The sequence below is a fragment of the Cucurbita pepo genome, chromosome 4, assembly GCF_057944985.1.
Source record: "Cucurbita pepo subsp. pepo isolate OVF chromosome 4, ASM5794498v1, whole genome shotgun sequence".
Lineage (NCBI taxonomy): Eukaryota > Viridiplantae > Streptophyta > Magnoliopsida > Cucurbitales > Cucurbitaceae > Cucurbita > Cucurbita pepo.
Genome location: NC_141801.1, coordinates 9,856,480 through 9,873,778, shown reverse-complemented (window position 1 = coordinate 9,873,778; position 17,299 = coordinate 9,856,480). Strand labels below are relative to the sequence as shown.

The 17,299-nt window shown below is 33.2% G+C and overlaps 1 protein-coding gene across 1 annotated transcript in view; it reads right to left on the bottom strand.

Moving 5' to 3' along the window:
* Positions 1 to 170: 170 nt before the first annotated feature.
* Positions 171 to 17,299, bottom strand: part of LOC111794072 (callose synthase 9) — a 44,338-nt gene continuing 27,209 nt past the window's right edge. Inside the window, exons 21-52 of the mRNA XM_023676199.2 lie at positions 16,055 to 16,104; positions 15,722 to 15,808; positions 14,235 to 14,320; positions 14,108 to 14,132; positions 13,391 to 13,485; positions 13,169 to 13,250; positions 12,893 to 13,053; positions 12,419 to 12,539; positions 11,921 to 12,018; positions 11,755 to 11,845; positions 11,376 to 11,536; positions 11,151 to 11,260; positions 10,075 to 10,209; positions 8,304 to 8,372; positions 8,053 to 8,230; positions 7,782 to 7,896; positions 7,386 to 7,505; positions 6,705 to 6,820; positions 6,453 to 6,536; positions 6,241 to 6,353; positions 5,456 to 5,508; positions 5,199 to 5,375; positions 4,585 to 4,632; positions 3,854 to 4,012; positions 3,449 to 3,562; positions 3,279 to 3,367; positions 2,412 to 2,570; positions 2,165 to 2,267; positions 1,707 to 1,826; positions 1,439 to 1,489; positions 1,170 to 1,352; positions 171 to 771 (exon numbers count right to left, since the gene is read on the bottom strand). Of these exons, the coding sequence (XP_023531967.2) occupies positions 535 to 771; positions 1,170 to 1,352; positions 1,439 to 1,489; positions 1,707 to 1,826; positions 2,165 to 2,267; positions 2,412 to 2,570; positions 3,279 to 3,367; positions 3,449 to 3,562; positions 3,854 to 4,012; positions 4,585 to 4,632; positions 5,199 to 5,375; positions 5,456 to 5,508; positions 6,241 to 6,353; positions 6,453 to 6,536; positions 6,705 to 6,820; positions 7,386 to 7,505; positions 7,782 to 7,896; positions 8,053 to 8,230; positions 8,304 to 8,372; positions 10,075 to 10,209; positions 11,151 to 11,260; positions 11,376 to 11,536; positions 11,755 to 11,845; positions 11,921 to 12,018; positions 12,419 to 12,539; positions 12,893 to 13,053; positions 13,169 to 13,250; positions 13,391 to 13,485; positions 14,108 to 14,132; positions 14,235 to 14,320; positions 15,722 to 15,808; positions 16,055 to 16,104 (3,590 nt within the window). The 3' untranslated portion in view covers positions 171 to 534. The remainder of the gene's footprint in view (positions 772 to 1,169; positions 1,353 to 1,438; positions 1,490 to 1,706; positions 1,827 to 2,164; positions 2,268 to 2,411; positions 2,571 to 3,278; positions 3,368 to 3,448; positions 3,563 to 3,853; positions 4,013 to 4,584; positions 4,633 to 5,198; positions 5,376 to 5,455; positions 5,509 to 6,240; positions 6,354 to 6,452; positions 6,537 to 6,704; positions 6,821 to 7,385; positions 7,506 to 7,781; positions 7,897 to 8,052; positions 8,231 to 8,303; positions 8,373 to 10,074; positions 10,210 to 11,150; positions 11,261 to 11,375; positions 11,537 to 11,754; positions 11,846 to 11,920; positions 12,019 to 12,418; positions 12,540 to 12,892; positions 13,054 to 13,168; positions 13,251 to 13,390; positions 13,486 to 14,107; positions 14,133 to 14,234; positions 14,321 to 15,721; positions 15,809 to 16,054; positions 16,105 to 17,299) is intronic.

The window sequence follows — 17,299 nt, the reverse complement described above, 5'->3', positions numbered from 1 at the left end:
TCCCCGAAAATAGTGAAAGTAGAAACACCAAATTCTTACGTCATCAAAGGCCACTTAATTTTCTTTCTTGAAAAAAAGGGGAGAAGAGGATAGGGTAAAAGAAGTCCACTATGAATTTTGCCAATTCTACTGACACCCTTTTTGTCTGTTAATACTCAATAAATTCTCCATTTTGAAGACAAAGGAATGGAAGCAGCAGTTTACAATAGTTCTGCTGAATCCTCCATTTCATTGCTCATATGAAACATTTCATATTCAAAATGAACATTACAACACAGTACCTACTACATGCTCTACAGAAACGTTCGTATGAACGGCAACTTAATTGACATTAATACAACATAAAATCAATAATCCAAACCAGACAAAAAAAAAAAAAAAAAATGCTTAGTGAAAGAGGCTATAATGATTATCTCTGTTAATTAACTACACTGCTGCTAATAAGTCGTGAATAATGTTCAAAAGCGCTCTTGTGACGCCGAAAAGCAGATGAAGATGAAGTGCACAAATGGCACAGCCTCACATCTCGTCTCATCATAGGGCAGTGTTGGGATTGTTTCCAGCAAGAATTAGTGAGATCTCGAGCCCTCGACTGAAAGCCTGGTTGAACATAAGACGAGTTTGGAATGTTGATACAAATGGAAACCACGAAAGAAGTGCAATGGGGATAAAGACAAGCATCCCCATCCCGGCATCATACAGACGAGCGATTGAGCGGATGGATTTCCAGAGTCCCAGTCTCTTTATCACAGGTTTCCAAGCTGCTGCAATCTGAAACAGGAAATGTTCTTATGTCAAGATAGAGTGCTAAATTTTACAAAACTAGGGAAAAGTCATTATCTTTTAATTCTTCCTATCAACCAGAATGTACGTACAAGTATATTTAAAAAAAAAAAAAAAGAAAAAAAGAGAGAAAAAAAAGAGGTGTTGCAAGTCTAAATTAGATAATGTTGCAAGTCTAATATATTTTTAGAAAATAAAATATCCCTTTTTACAAGAGAGAAAGGCTAACAAAATCATAATGATAATCTAAATACTCTAGATACTCCATACCAGTAATCTAAATAAATCCCTAGATATTAGTTAACCAACCATATAAATATCTTTCAATATATATATATATATGTATGTGCAGTAAAACGACAGGACAACTAGACTCGGGAACTTACAGAAAGAATGCCCCATCCTGTAGGTACAAATGCCAAGATGCAAGCGAATACATCAGGCAGTGTCAAGTCTGTAATAGCGACCGCAACGGCCAGGCCAGCCAGCGTCAAAAGGAAAGATAGACCTTGGATAAAACGCAACAAAAGCTGGAAATTGACAGTCATCTTCTGGCTAAAGGTAAAAACCTGCAGAACAGAGAGACGTGAAGTTCTAATGACTATCATGCATATCGGAAAACACAAAGGAAACCAGTCGAGTTGATAGCACAAACCTTGAAAAGAACTATAAGCCCAGCTAACACAATCCAGGAGAACCCATATACCTAAAGAGTTGCACATTTTGGAGATTACAACAAGTTAAGAACAAAGAAAAGATGGCCTTTAAACTACTTGATGACTCCAAAATATAAGAACATCAAACTGCTGCTCATTTTTTATTTTTTAAAAAATAAAACCTCCTCATATTTTGAACTTTGGCATCCAATATTGGTAAGAATTAAATAAGAAAGTGGAAAAATGTATTTCATAGAGAGACCATACCGACAATGATGTGTTTGATCCTTGCACATTGAGCTTGTAAACAATGCCATATTGAAAAATAAAAAATCTTAGATTCAGAATAGTCTCTGCTATCCGCCCTTCAAGAGTTTTTATATGTGCCTGCAGATTGTAAAAGCACTTTACATTTTGAACAGAAAAGAATGACCCAGTCCAGCATAGGTTTACCAAAATGTACTTATCTGGTTCATTGAACAGCCTTTATACAGGAAACATTTAAACATTTAATGGTAACTAACAACATAATCTATCAACACATGAGATAACATAAATCCATATCGGTAATTCTGTTTTGCCCCTACCATAACATTGTTGCATTGAGAGGGAACTGCTATTATTATTAAGTACAGACCCAACGAGCATTGCATTAAAGTTCATATAAAAGAAAAAAAAAAAGAAGAAAAAGAAATAATAAATAAGTACATAGAAAATTGAATTACCAGTTCTGAGTCCCACCATGCTTCCCAGCTTTCTTCACCCTTAACACCAATTCCACCACGGTAAAAAAGCCAATTGGTCCATTCTCTGAAGTCCTCCACGGTCCTAAACGGAAACATAGGTAATTAGATTAAGATTATTTTTATCTGGAAGATTCAGAAGCTGTCGTCTCCTTCACACGCTAGTAAGAAAAGACCTTCAAGGTGCCAAATTAAGGAAGAAACTGACGGAATGGTGAATATGACTTACTTCTGCCATTCAAACCCCGATGGATTGAACAAATAGGGAGCAAAAAGCCACGATATTGCCATGAACCAACTGCTAAGAGTGACAAGGATGTATGCTAACGAACCACCTGAACTATATCCGTAGGCCATGTATACAACCAACAGGAGCACAACTTCCAATCTGAAAATACAATAATGTAGATAAATTAATTATTTGTAATTAAGTATACTAAAACGATATTAGACACCATAGATTTGAACTTGGATTCAATTTGGTCGGGTTATGAAAGTTCAACTAGTCTCTATAGTTTGGTTTATTCACTTTCTGTAACTATATGAATACGTGCCATATTTTCTGTGTGAAACGAGCTGGTACTATCTAATTTATCAAACTGTGGTCACAAATTATAGTCTAGTAGATTACAAGACAGCTCCTATAGGATAATCTCAATAGTTTGGTCAGATCACAGAGATTCACTTTCTGTAACTATATGAATACGTGCCATATTTTCTGTGTGAAACGAGCTGGTACTATCTAATTTATCAAGCTGTGGTCACAAATTATAGTCTAGTAGATTACAAGACAGCTCCTATAGGATAATTGCCGCACGTTACAACATTTGAAAACTAGTATAATACTCAATCTCCTCAATAAACTATCATGATGTAGACCCCAGTATCTCAACATATTTGGGTTTATAGCTGGTTGCATTGACAACTTAAATAAATTAAAATAAGTTTTTTTAGATTTTAATTTTGATCTTGTCAAGTAAAGGATGGTGCCAATAGCACTACCCATAAGCTTAAGACAGAGTAATTTACACAAACAGCAGAGTTCAAATAATACATTAGAAAATTTTCATGTGAGAAGAGAAAGAATGACACAAACCCTTTAACAAAATGGCTGCGAGAGTACAGTCTGTAATTTTCTGAGAATTTGATATGGCGAACCACAAAGCCCCTTCCAGTTGCATGATACTGTATAGAAGTAGAGTTCTTGAGATACTATATGGCAATCTTCGAGATTGACAAAGGAGCAGCAAAAATAGCAGAACAAACCTTTGCACCACCATGAAGAATTGTTCGGCCAAAATAGTGAGTTTTTGTGCCAAGAGAGAATGTGAAGTAGACAGAACAAAGCTGAAGCTGCATGGTTATAAAGCTGACAACAGCCTGCAAACGTAATTCAGAATAATATCTGAGAGAAAATAAAAGACTGCTAAAAAGAAGACAACTAATTAATGGTCTCGTTGACAAGAGGACCGCTTGCACTTGCTCTAGCATATTACAAACAAGGGTGCTTCATTGGGCCAAAAAGCACTTACTATTATAGTTGAAGCTAATCTTCAGATTAGAGAGAGAGAAATGACAATGATATCATCATGTTAATGTTCAGATTATACAAGACCAGTCAATTTTTTTTTTCTTCCTACAAAAGTGTACATATTTCAGAACAGCATTTACCCTGAAGAAACCTTGCTCCAAAATAAATCCCAAGATCATCGGCACTGCAGTGAAGATACCAATTTGGATAAGGAACTGTGTATTCAAAGCAGCTGACAATGCAGTATTATCTGTAATATTGGCTCTATCTTCAATGCCCTCGCCAACTCCAGACAGTGCCTGAAACACAGCCGCACATCTTTTCAGTATATTATTTTCTGAAAAAGAGGAAATATTTCCATACAAACATGTAAACTAGTCGTAGTTAGGGGTACAAGTTGAAACCCAAAAGCCGAAAAGACCAAATCCAATTTTCAAAACAGTGGTTCCAGAATCAATTTTGACCAAAAGACAATCCAATCGGACCCACGCCCCTAGTCAGAGTTAAGTCCAGCATCACAGTGGTAAACAAGCATAAGAAAAGAGTACATCAGATCAGATCTAAAAACAAATGAAAAATAAGCAATTAAAGAAAATTAACCCGGTAAACATTGAAGCCTACTACTTGACCAACTCCACTGGAATTCACCTCAACTGTATCAATCGAGTGTTTTAGTGCCTCTGGGATTTATCAAGAAAACTTCAAACTTTCGATTCTAGGGGCATAGAACTACTTCCAGTGAAGCTTATGACCGCATTATCAAGGAAATTTTAAATTTACATCCCACTACAAAGCAGAGAACTTCTAAAGAAGAGAACATCTTCTATACCTCATATGTAGAAATATAGTAATTGCATACAATAAAACTTACCAAATATGCTTTTCCATAGAGAAAAATGTACACAGTCAACACCGTTAACTGCAAAAGATCATAAACAAATAAACGGATCAGATTTCTTATAAATTATGATGACAGAATTCTGAGGCTTAACTTATATTACTCATTAACATACAATTTTTTCAATAAATAGTAAGAGGTCCTCAATAATAATTTATTTTGTTGCATTGTCTTGCAACATACTTCACTTCACTTCGATGCAAATGTTTCTAATTTACAAGAAGAGAGCATCAATAGTTTTCCTAAGATGAGTAAACATATATCACAGGGACTGCCTCAAAACTAATATGGATTAGAAGCGGCTGGTATCCACTTAAAAATAGGCATAACTGAGATATTTTGTACGTCATGCATGTCATTGTGTAAAGGTACTCAAGTTTAAAAATAAAAACAAAAAAAGAAAAAAGACAAGATTAAAACACGTAATAAAGCATTAGCTTTTCAGAAAAGGCACGCAGTAAAACTATGTAGCAAAGATTAGGGCCTCTTTTTTTTTCCAGATAAACAAACCATAAATATCCCTACTAATAGTGCGATGAATTCAAACAACTTCTCAATGTAGGAATCTACGTGTTGTACTGGCATACCATAGTACAAAAGTAGTAGCCAACAGTCGTAAAATAGAATGACATCATCCGGAAAAAATCAAACAGTTGGCCAAGTCTGTATACATCACGGCTAAGAACTTGTTCTCCATTACCACCAGCAACCTTCCCTTCGAAAAGAGCAATCTGATTAAGACCAACATCTCGTCCTTTACCAACCTGAAACAACTCAACAGTTTCAATAACTTCACCACTTCAAATGATGCCAGATTAGAAAATTAAACGATGACAAATCTCACCTGAATATACTCATGATGAGTAACGTTTCCTTGTCGCAAAGTTGTATTAAATCCTTCAATACAGAAAGGTATACAGGTAATGAAATCGTATGTCTTATAAAGGGCATTAAAAAATGTACACCAGTAGTCACGAAGAAAATAAAATATGCACACAATACTATAACTAATAGTATTTATTTATTCTTTTTCATTAACAAAGTTGAATACAACAGGAACGCAGAAGTCAAGGAGTAAAAGAAATGATAACATATGATAAAACTTAATGCAGAAATTACATTAATCAAAACAGTTCAATTTTTTTATAAATATAAAACTGAACCTTACATGAAAAATGAAAACATAACATTAGAGTTCCTTTAACAGTATATAAGCCGTTGGTGCTTGTGGAAAGATTTTCTCCAGCTGCGTTTCCTTTATCCAGATAACTTAATCGAAGTAATTTTTTGCATTCTTTTTCAAAAAAAAAAAAAAAAAAAAAAAAAAAAAAAAAAAAGAAAGAAAGAAAGAAAGAAAGAAAAAGAAAACTAATGGAAGCAACCTGTTTCAGAAATTTCCAATTATCAGATATAATTTCTTGCTTAGTTACTTTACCAGGGAAACAAAATCTTTTTGCAAATGAACAAAATATATCAATCACATCACTAGGGAACCAACTATTCAGTAGCTGTGGATTCTATACATGGTATAACAAAAACAAGCCATTAGAGTTGATAACACGGGAGTAAAGATGTAATTTAAATGAACTAAATCCACATAAATCCATTCTAGCAAGTAAAAGACGATACCTGCATAGATATCTTCACTAATGTTGATAACACGGGAGGCCTTGCTGAAGCCACCTCGTGTTAGATGGAAAACCCTATCAAAAACATCTGGATGGCCATAATGCATACGAACTCTGACCAATTGGTAAAAGAGTTACTCCAAAGTGCAAACTTGAAAGAAAAGTCAGAAAATAGTAACATAAAATATTGATTGGATTATGGCGAGTACATACTTCAAGGGATTTGCCAGAACACGCTGACCAAGAGTCACAAAACTAGCTTCTTGATTTGACATGAATGAGGCCAGAGATGAAACACTACACAGATGAAGCGATTATTACTTAACATGAAAAAAAAAATAGTTAAGAAGAAGGATGGGAATTATTGGCTGCAATGGAAAGTACCTGCACATGAAGCGATTATTACTTAATATGAAAAAATAGTTAAGAAAAAGGATGGGAGTTATTGGCTGCAATGGGAAGTACCTGCCCGTAAATACATGTTCCCTGACACCCAGTATGGTAGGAGGACGAATACCATGATCTTCACCAAATTCCTCAAGAAGATTTCTCATTTTCAATGCTTCTTCAAAGTAATTATCCTAGATTTCCAGAATCAAACATGTTACAACCAATCAAGATGTTTTTTTTTTTGACACAACGCTACTATGTTTCATGAGCCACAAACCGTGTTCATTATATATGGGAGAGTGTGGAGCATAGACATCTACACTTACATATGTCCTATTGTTGGCTTCATTGAGAAACTTACACTACACACTCGTGTTCTTTCTTTCCATAAATTGTTTAGATGAACAATTTTCTACCATATTCGTGTCTGAACAAATCATTTTTAAAAGGCATATCTTTTCTTGTCTATCCTTCTTAGATTATAACAAGATACCTTATCTTTAAAGAAATTATAAACCGAGAATTCCTTATCCTTATTTTTATCCCCGTTTCTTTCATTTCATGTCATACAAGCATAGACACCACTCACATAAATAAAGGAACTTAAGACAACTGGTAAACTTGAAATCTAATACTACCAACTGAGAAAGTTAAAATATAAATAAGCTTTCTGCCTACATAAACTAACGGATTTGAGTTGAATTCTTTAACTCAAGAAAAAATAAAAGGAACAATAAAATAAAAAATAATAGTCACCTGATTCATATCAATTGTCTGAACAGCATTTCCACGAGTAAAAATAACAGCATGATTTTGATTCTCAGGCTTTCCTTCACCCAACTTTGGATCTCCAGGCAATTTGATGGAATATATCTCCTACACAATGGGGAAAATGGCAAAGATAAATCAATCAAGAGGTGTAAGGTAGAAGGAAGACCAAGATCAAGATCTGTTAGAACTTAACGGGCTACTGTAAGAAAGACCAAGATCAATTAGGGAAAAAACCACAGATCCTAAATTTACAAATTGTTTCTTGTAAAGAGTGCGCATAACTAGATATAAGAAGTTGATAAATAAAAAATATTAGAAGAGATGAAAGCTCGAAAAGAAAAAATATTATGAATATTGAAAGGGACAAGAAAGAAATAAAACCTTATCTTTGCCATTGATATCAGCCTTCACCAGCTTTGAGTAAAATTCTTTGTGCACCTTACCATCCTTTTGGGTTTCAATATCTTCAATGTAGGCAACACGAAGAGCTTCATTTCTAATCAAAAGCATTTCAAAGGATAAGAAAATTTAAAACATAAAATAGGATTTCAAGCTAAAAAATTTACTACTTCCCAATAAGATTTTCCCCAGTAAGAGTTAAATAGCAATACTCCTTCTGTGGAAGATTCAGTATGGGAAAAGAAATACCAACCTTTGCATAAGCAATGCAATATCAGAAGCCTCAGGTTTTTGTTGTTCTCTTTGTCTTCCATATATCTGACAGGTCACAACATACGTAAATTTAAGATCTGCCTGTGCACGTGCTTCAGGAGATAAATCGAAACCCCGAGTATCAGTAGCATCAGTACAAGGAATGGCAGCTTCCAAATCTGAAATTCGTCATATGGTTAGATGATAGAATTTCAGGAGGATGAACTAGAAAGGTAAGGTGATTGTTCTGACCTCCGCTTGTTCCTCTTTCTAAATAAGTCTGCAGCATAAGAGCTTTCCTATAGTACATCATTCCACGAACTGCAAAAAATCTCCCGCAGCTTAATCTATACATGTATATCTACAACTACATAAAATATAAGAATGGACAATGAAGAAAATATCTTTCGACAACAATGCCCTCATATTCCTAGCCATTTTCTAGATTGCTATTAATACTTAAATTAAAAGTATTAAATAATATTGTAATAAATAACTATATGATTAGATTTCTACTTAATGTTTCATATGTTAAAGTTGAGAATAAATATTCGTTGTAATTCTACAGAGAAAAAGAAGGATTAAGTTATTAAAATTACATAAAATAATTATTTCAATAAAAATATAATAAGCTAGTTATGTTTAATAACTAGAGCTAAGGTTTTAGATATTAATTTTTAGGACTAATATAAGATAATTTATAAGTAAATCATCATGTGTGCCATCCATGAAATATTAAAATAATATACATCATCTAATGATAAAATATCAGCTATGACATAACACTAAATTCACAGAATGCAAAAAAGTAGTAGGGTGAAATAAATAAAATATATTCTTTTTAAACCAACTTAAATTCCACTTAATAAATTGGATACACGATCGATAGCTTTAAGCTATCTCTCTCTCTTTGTTTTGATAGCTTTAATCTTATTACATTTGACTAAAGATATAATTTAGTCCTTAATGTTCGAGGCTTTTTTCAATTTGGTCACTGACATTTTGTTTTTCTTTTCAATCAAATCCTTATTGTCACAAATCATAAATAGTAACTAATAAAATAATGATGTAATATTGGAATAAATATACTATATTTTAATTGGATGAAATAGGCATATCACCCTCCCATGAAATAAGAAGTTACTCGCTGCATAAAACTTAACATGTTATAACTCGACTGAAAATTGCTAGTTGTCATAGAAAATTTTCCACAAAAAATTCAGCATACTAACAATGACAACCTTATTAAACCAACTGATTTTATATTATCCTTCTTTTAACCTCTAATGATGCTAAAGATGTAATTGAAAAAAAAAAAAAAAACTCAATACAAAGAGGATTAAATTAAAACTTTCTAAAAGATTAGAGACCAAATTTCAAATTAGGGACTGAGTAACATATTTGCAATCTTTAAGCATTGACAATCTTGAAATATATATTATACCTACAAAATAATAATTTATAATTCTCAACATAATTTTAATAATGTAAGGTTATTGCCAAAGAGAAAAAAAGGTCGATATAATTCATCATGAAAATAATTTTATTTTGTCAGTATTCAATCAATAATGTTCGGAATCAATTTGATTAAAGACTCATGCTTTTAAGTATAGTTTTTAAGGGCAAATGGAAGAACACAGACAGGACAAAGAAAAACAGTCCACTAAAAATCTAATAAAAAAATTCCAAAAAGGACTTAAATGGATGAGAACCAGAGTCACTAATTTGATGCTTGACTTTATTTAATAGTACCCAAAAATTATTTTTTGTTTTCTGAATAGAGAAGTCTTCTTGTAAATTGTCATAGTATTTGGACAAATTCAACTATTTAAAAAGCAAATAAATTTTATAGGTATAATCAAATACAATGAAAAGATGATGCGCAACCCACGTGTAAACACCTATGATCTTTGAAATATAATATCACTAATCTATCCTTAGCTACGTAATCCTCAAAATTGTAGGCATGTCAATAAACAATTTGATGGACAAGAATTAACCTCAAGACAGCTTAAGAATTTACCAGTTCTTGCTAATGTCTGTCCTCGATAAGAGGCCCAAAATCGTAGTGCAAGGATGTCATTAGGGTTATCAAACGATTCTGGGTCAACTTCATTCTCATCTCGACCAATTCGAGCAAGAAAGTTCTTCCATTCATCTATATTGATTTTTGTAGTTAGCATGGAATGCAAGATAAAGAAAATAGAAACGAGGACAAAAGAAAAAACGGTCAGCAAGAACACATACACCTAAAAAGAAATCACTGATGGAAGTGCATAAATGTCCAGAACTCATGAAAATGAGTTGTGTTGAGAATGCACTAAAAAGATATAAATTAAATTACAAATTTCATTTGTATCTAACAATTTCCAATTACATCTATGAGCCAAATGAGTACGATCAAGTTTCTGACTTTCAAAGTGTTCATCGAACAAAGACAGATGATTTGGTATGATGAGACCACAAGTAGCACAATCTATCTAAGGAGTTTGCTTGTAGCTCTTTTCTCCATATTTAAGCAATTTTTCTTTCATGGTTGTCCGTCCTTATCCTCGTGAAAAGATAAAATTCCAAAGAAGGTGAAATTACATAGTTGGTAGGTCTAGCTTGGCATAGTGAACATTATGGATCAATTTTGAGTCATTCTTACTGCATGGTGGGCCCTCAACGATGCATTCTCTGCAAGAGTATGTTCAGAGATTTGGAAGTAATGTCCTTGGAAGTATCACTTTGCTTGTTCTTGTGAGGTGAGGGAGCGCAAATCTAGGATGAAGGAGATCTTTTGATACCCTTTAGGGTCTTTGGCTTGAAATGAGTGATAGGGTGGTTAGAAATATAGAGAGCTCATGTGAAAAGGTTTGGTTCCTTGGGGGGTTTAATGTCACTGTTTGGACATCGGTTAACAAAGATTTTTGTAATTACCGACCAGGTTTTATTCCTAGGGAGTGGAGCCCTTTCAGTTAGGGGCTTGGCTCCTTTAGTGTGGACTGTTTCTTTGTATGCCATGGTCCTTTTATTTTGTATTCTTTCATTTCTACAGAATGTAAGCTTGACTTCTCTTTAAAAAAAAAATATCAATGTAAAATTCATATAAAATACCTGGATAAATTTTTTGCAAGTAAAACAAAGTTGTTATGCCATCCTCATTTTTCTTCAGGAGTTCCCCCATACTATAGAGCACCGTCTCAGAATAATATGGAGTAAATACACTGCATTAAAAGATAGGCTTAAGATGGAAGGAAAAGGCAAAAGATGAAACTTCAAAAAAGGGAAAAGAAATTAATAAAATATATGAACAAAAGATGCCATAGAAAGAAGCACCACCTGAAAGAAAGCATCTGACGAACAGGTTTTGGCTTTGGCATAGCCATGAAAAGTGAATTTGTAAAGAATTGCAGTCTACGTCTGGCCTCAAGATTAACTGGAATATTTGAAGCTGAATCTTTTATGGTTAACAGCGAATGTAATCTTTTCACTTGAGATTTCTGCCGAATGATAGCAACAATTCAATATATGTATATGTATATTAAATATATGAAACAGAGATGTATTAAACACAAAAGAGGGCCCAGCCTAAGGACAGAAGATTGACGAGGCCCTCCCCACCAAACAACTATACAAGCATAGAAACAATTCAATCTCATAAAATAATGAAAGCAACATGAACAAAAATGAAGAACGAGGAATTAAAAAAAGTAAATACCAATTCTGGATCTTTGGGCCAATTTAACTTTGTAAACAGGCGACCTTCATTTCTAGCTTTTACCAATATGTTCCATGTTTCATAATGCCCCCTAGAAAAATGGAACGTTACATGTCAAAGGATAATTCAAGATATAAAAACCTCAAATAACTAACAAGCTTCAGACCTCTTGTCACCAAAAAGGATATCATGGTGCACAACATCATACAAATCTTGAACAGCCTTAACAGCACCTATTTCGAGCTCCGGAGTTTCTGGCTCTTTCTGTACAATGTCATAATCAAAGTGAAATACAGAAAATATATAAGTATAAAATGCAATGAGTTTGACCAATTATCAACGAAGTGCACGTGAGGCGCTAAAATGTAAACTTTTGGCAATTTTCTTCCATAAAGATCAATACAACTATTCAGGGGCTACACGTAGTCTTATGTACAATTCAATTATCAATTTCATGATATACTATTAGTACATAATGTAAGTGAACAAGCTCCTTTGAAAGGAAGTTGACAATAAAAACCAAATCCGATGTTTCTCAACAAGGTAGAACCACTTTTTCTCTCTCTTGCTTTAATTTTCATTCTCTTCTTTTTAATATGAAAAAGCCACAATGAAAATATAGATAGAATTACATGATTGAGTTTAAAACTTTGTAAATACGAACCAGAATACCCGTCAGAGCAGTTACTCTTGTAATCACAAGTGGTAGCTTATTTAGCTGGAAGTCATTTTGAATGGAATTGTTTGCTATACTAGCTTGAATGTCTTCAAATACCCTTTCAACCCTGAAAAAGTGCAAACAATTCAAAATGGCTTTTTGCAAAAATTTAACTTTTATGCATCATAACGTTTTTTAATAGAATTGTATATGGAAGGGAAAGGTATAGAGTAGAAAGGTGGAGGATAGAACACATTTGTTCTTCGCATGTCAGCACTACACATTTTTCCTATGCTAATCAATTGCAGAGTCTATCCTTTTTGTTTCTTTTAAACTTTAATGCTCGCCTCAACTCCTGCTCTAGGAAGATATAAGTCTTCCTCACATAACTCTTTTTGGTAAGAACAATCGAGGTTTGCATATATCTCAATATTGAGCTTATTACAAAGAAAAACAATATGGAGACAACAAGGTAAATACCACGTCCTTCCTTCCCCAACCAGTAATTCCGTTAAGATAAGCTTAATTGCGTGGTAACATTCCTGTACTGCATATTTCATATAGTCATCTCTTGAAATACGCTCCCACAACTCGTCTTGTGAATCCCGTCTCTCAACAGCAATATCCTTTGCTAGAAATATCTACAGTTCCATAACCACAATGAAAATGTTGTCCATAATTGGAAATCAGTGAGTCAAAACATCAAGTATTAAAAAGCATAGTTATTCAAGTTCCATTTTATGACTGCAAGCTGACCTTGCTGGCAAGAAGAAAAAGGGGCCACTGAACCAGGGGAAGATTACCCTTGTTTTTAGGCATTTGAAGCAACTCCGATTCCCTACAAAACCAGAAAAAATTCAAATTAAAGAAAAGAAAAACGACATTGAGGCAATAGAAACAATCTAAAAAAATCAACAGCAACAGATAAGAGAACGTGAAAGTCAAATAACAGAAAGAATCTCTAGAAAATATACTCACAAGTTTGTAATATAATCTTCTTCCCTTAAACTTGCTACGATTTCATTCCAGAAGGGAGAAAATCGGGCAGCATCAAACTTATCTTTTTCAACAACCTTGATATAAACAGCAGAACATGTTTGCACTAAAACTTCAGAAAAATCACAAGCAAAAATAGTGCTTGTAGACACTCGAGATAAGATGATGACAAGCAAAAATATTGCATAAATAGAGGCATTTAAGGAAGCAAAGTAATATGATCATCAAAACCTATCATCTAAGAAGCATGGACACTTAAGTTTGGCTAGTATGGTTAAACATGGATGCTACAACACTCGTTGGACACGAATCAGACAGTTGTTAGCACAGCAGATGTGATAGGCAGCATTCATACAATAATTTTCTGGTAGCATGCCCTTGGCTGGCACGAGGAAAATATGGCAGTCCAGACACTAGTCAGACTATCTAATTGAAGTGTCAGATCTTAGAAATTTATGTTTTCCCCTTGTTGGCACTTCAGGCAGGATTGAGAAAATTTATTCAGGGGTGATGATAAATAATAACATTCATATACTTCAAAATATTTAATCACTCTACAGAGCTTGAACAGGTCAGAATATTTTCCGATGTTCAACTAAAAGAATATTTCTACTTTGGGGGGGGGGGGGGGGGGGGGGGGAAGGCCAACCAGAGTAAATCAAGCATATTTCTGAAGCAAGAAGGCAATAGGGAACTCACCGGAGTTGAAGACTGATTTGAAATCCTGCAAAAGATGCGTTTACAGTTAGAGACCAGATAAACGGAGAAACTTTTGTTTAAAGAAAAAATGTAGTTTAGATTGGCATCTTATGAGAAATATTCAAACCTGTCCTGGGGCATAGCGTGTAAAGTGTTCATAAAGGCTCCCGGAAACTGCTCAAACAGCTTATGAAGCGATTCCAATGATCTAATCTGAAGGTAATAATAATAAAAAAAAAAAAAGAACAAATTTTAAAAGTTAAAAAAAATGAGAAGGGGATAATTTGACTTCAACTACTGTACTAAAACCAAGGCTTTCATGCATTCAAGCATGTGCAGTCATTGACTTGTTAGATTTCAAACCAAACCTCTACATAACTTAATCACATCAAAAAAATTAATTTATAAGAAAAAGTTCGATTTACAACCTTTGTACTTGGTTGAGTGAGCTAGTTTTAAAATTAGCCTATTCATGTCGTTTACAAGGAATGACCCGTTATAATTACTAGAATACCTTCCATAATCTTATAGATGATGCATATTAATTAATATACCTTAGCAGTAATAAACATTGTCTTAATAACAATTATTAATAAAGAATATTATTCAGTGATATTGTTATACTATTTAATGATAATGATTTTTTTTTTTTTTAAGTCTCTGCACGGCCCAAGGCCTAAACTTAGGAGATCTCAAAGATTTTCTTATCAAATTCAACTGAAGATTCAAATATGTGACCTCTTGGTAGACATTGCTTAGAGACCATAGGCCATATTCAACGAGGTCACCTTGTGGGGGCTTAACTACAATGAATTTTATCTTTACTGTTTATATAATAATAACAATAATAATTAATTAGTTCCTTTTCTGACGTCTGATAAAATTGGAACAATATAAATAAGATTAAAAATAGTTGTTATTTAGAACTAACTAATTGAAAAAAGAAAACATAAAATTTTAATATTTCATAATAGAATAAAATTAACAATTTTTCCCATTGGTGTAAAAGTTGTACAATAATTTTTTTATCTTTCTCATCCCTTCATTCCCATTCTACCTAAAAGAAACATGACCTTAAATTTTAATTTTATCCAATTGAATCTTAATCTTAAATTTGAATACAGGGTGAAATTAATAGCTGTAGGTAGTTAAATCATGTCGTCTTTGAATTTGAAACTACATGTGTGCATTCTTGTGATTGATTTAGACTAATGTAGATTTGTTTTTACTTTTTTTAGGCTTGCACATTTTTGTACCAAGTTTGAGCATTTTTATGCAGCTCAACCATGGTTCAATCATTTGTTATCAATTATGATTGGGATTGGCTTTCTCTTATGGCTAAGCGTGGCATTTTTCTAGCTGAATTTTAGATGTTTTATCTGTAAGCATTTAGGTGATTTATTCGTTGTCTTTGTTTATATTATCTAATTTGATTAGAAGAAGAGTATCATTTAACGGCTTATTCAAATTTCAGGTTCACTTTTACAAAATAAAAACTTAGTGGTTAAAATTATCCCATCTGATTTAATACAAGGTAAAAAATAAATATTTTTCCTAATTTATTTCATATCAAGAATGGGGAAATGCATAAGCTCAATAAGAATCAACTATTACCTCTCCAAGACGATCTCTTGCACCAATTAAGAAACTCCAAATAGCAGATACAACGGTATAGAACACATGAAGGTCCAAGATGTAAATCTACAACCATAAATTAAATAGAGAAAAGTAAACGGTACGCCCATTAAAGACAAGAAATAAAAAAGGATTTGAATCCTCCTAATCCAACGATAACTATATATAGCTATTAGTTTTCATGACATTCAGGAAAAAGATCACAACAAAGTGACTTGTATCCGTTTATCATAATTGATTTATATCAGCTCATTGACAACAAACTAACAAATTGACTTGTATCACCTCGTTGATTACAAAATTTAAACTTACAGCAAACACTGGAGCCCATAAGCTAAGAACCGTCAAAGCATTATGATTATCTGCAAATATGACACAGGATTTCAGAAGTCAGACAGCCTAAAAGCTAGTTGTCATAAATAATATTTTTTCTCATTTCTGAAAGGTTTCTCTTCATCAAAAGGCTAAAAAGACAAAATAAGGAGAAAAACTATAGCAAGGTTGAGGACGTAAATCATATATCAAGTAACTTTTCTTTCTGTTAGGGACATCTCTCCATATATACAAATGGCAGAGGATGAAAAGATTTTGGTTCTAGTTGATATTTTATTGATGAGATAAAAGAAAGAATGTAAAGGAGACAGGAAAAACAGCCGTACAAGATCAGGCATACAAAAAGACAGCCAAAAAAGGAGTCCAACTAAATTAAGAAAGGGCTACAATCCAAAAGAATAAAACCTATTGAATAATATGCAAAATATTTGTATATTTTTATTATGGGAAGAAAGGAGTTCTTAAATAGAAGAAACACCCTTGTACAAATAAGAAGATAAATTTCAAGTAAATCTGATTCACTAAAATCAGAAATAACCAAGACTCTCCCTCAAGCTAGTTTGAAGATATCTTCCATTACCAGCTTGTTAATCATCATATAAACTTGTAACTTTGGGAGCCCCTTCTTTAACACATCAACAAATTGCTCTATTGTAGGAAGGTAGGGAATGCATATTACCCCTAAATCAATATGAAATGTTTATCAACTTCGATATATTTTGTCCTGTCATGCCTTGTTGCCACAATAAATATGCACTAGCATCGTTTAAGAGAACTTTGATTGTTTTAATAGTTTCTTTGTCTATATACCCTCACAAAACCATGGGGTAAAGCCCTAAAATAAGCTTCAACACTACTTCTAGCCACTAAACTTTGTTCTCTTTTTTTTCTTTTTTTTGCCTGCCCAGTCAGCATTATCATTAGTATAACTTTAACCTGCAAATGATCTTGCTTCTTAAACAATATACCTTTTGCAGTAGTACCTTTTAAGTATCTTAAAATCCTATAGATGACTTTGAAGTGAGTCAGTTTTGGGGTATGCATAAACCAACTTACCACATTAACTGCAATAGCAATGTTAGAATGTGTGTGAGACGTAAATGAATCTTCCAGCAAGTGTCTGATTTTTTTTGTTTTTTTTTTTCTCTTTTTGTGTTATAGTTTGCAATTTTAAATTGGGCTCAATGGGGATGTCTACTGTTCATCAACCAATTAATATGATCA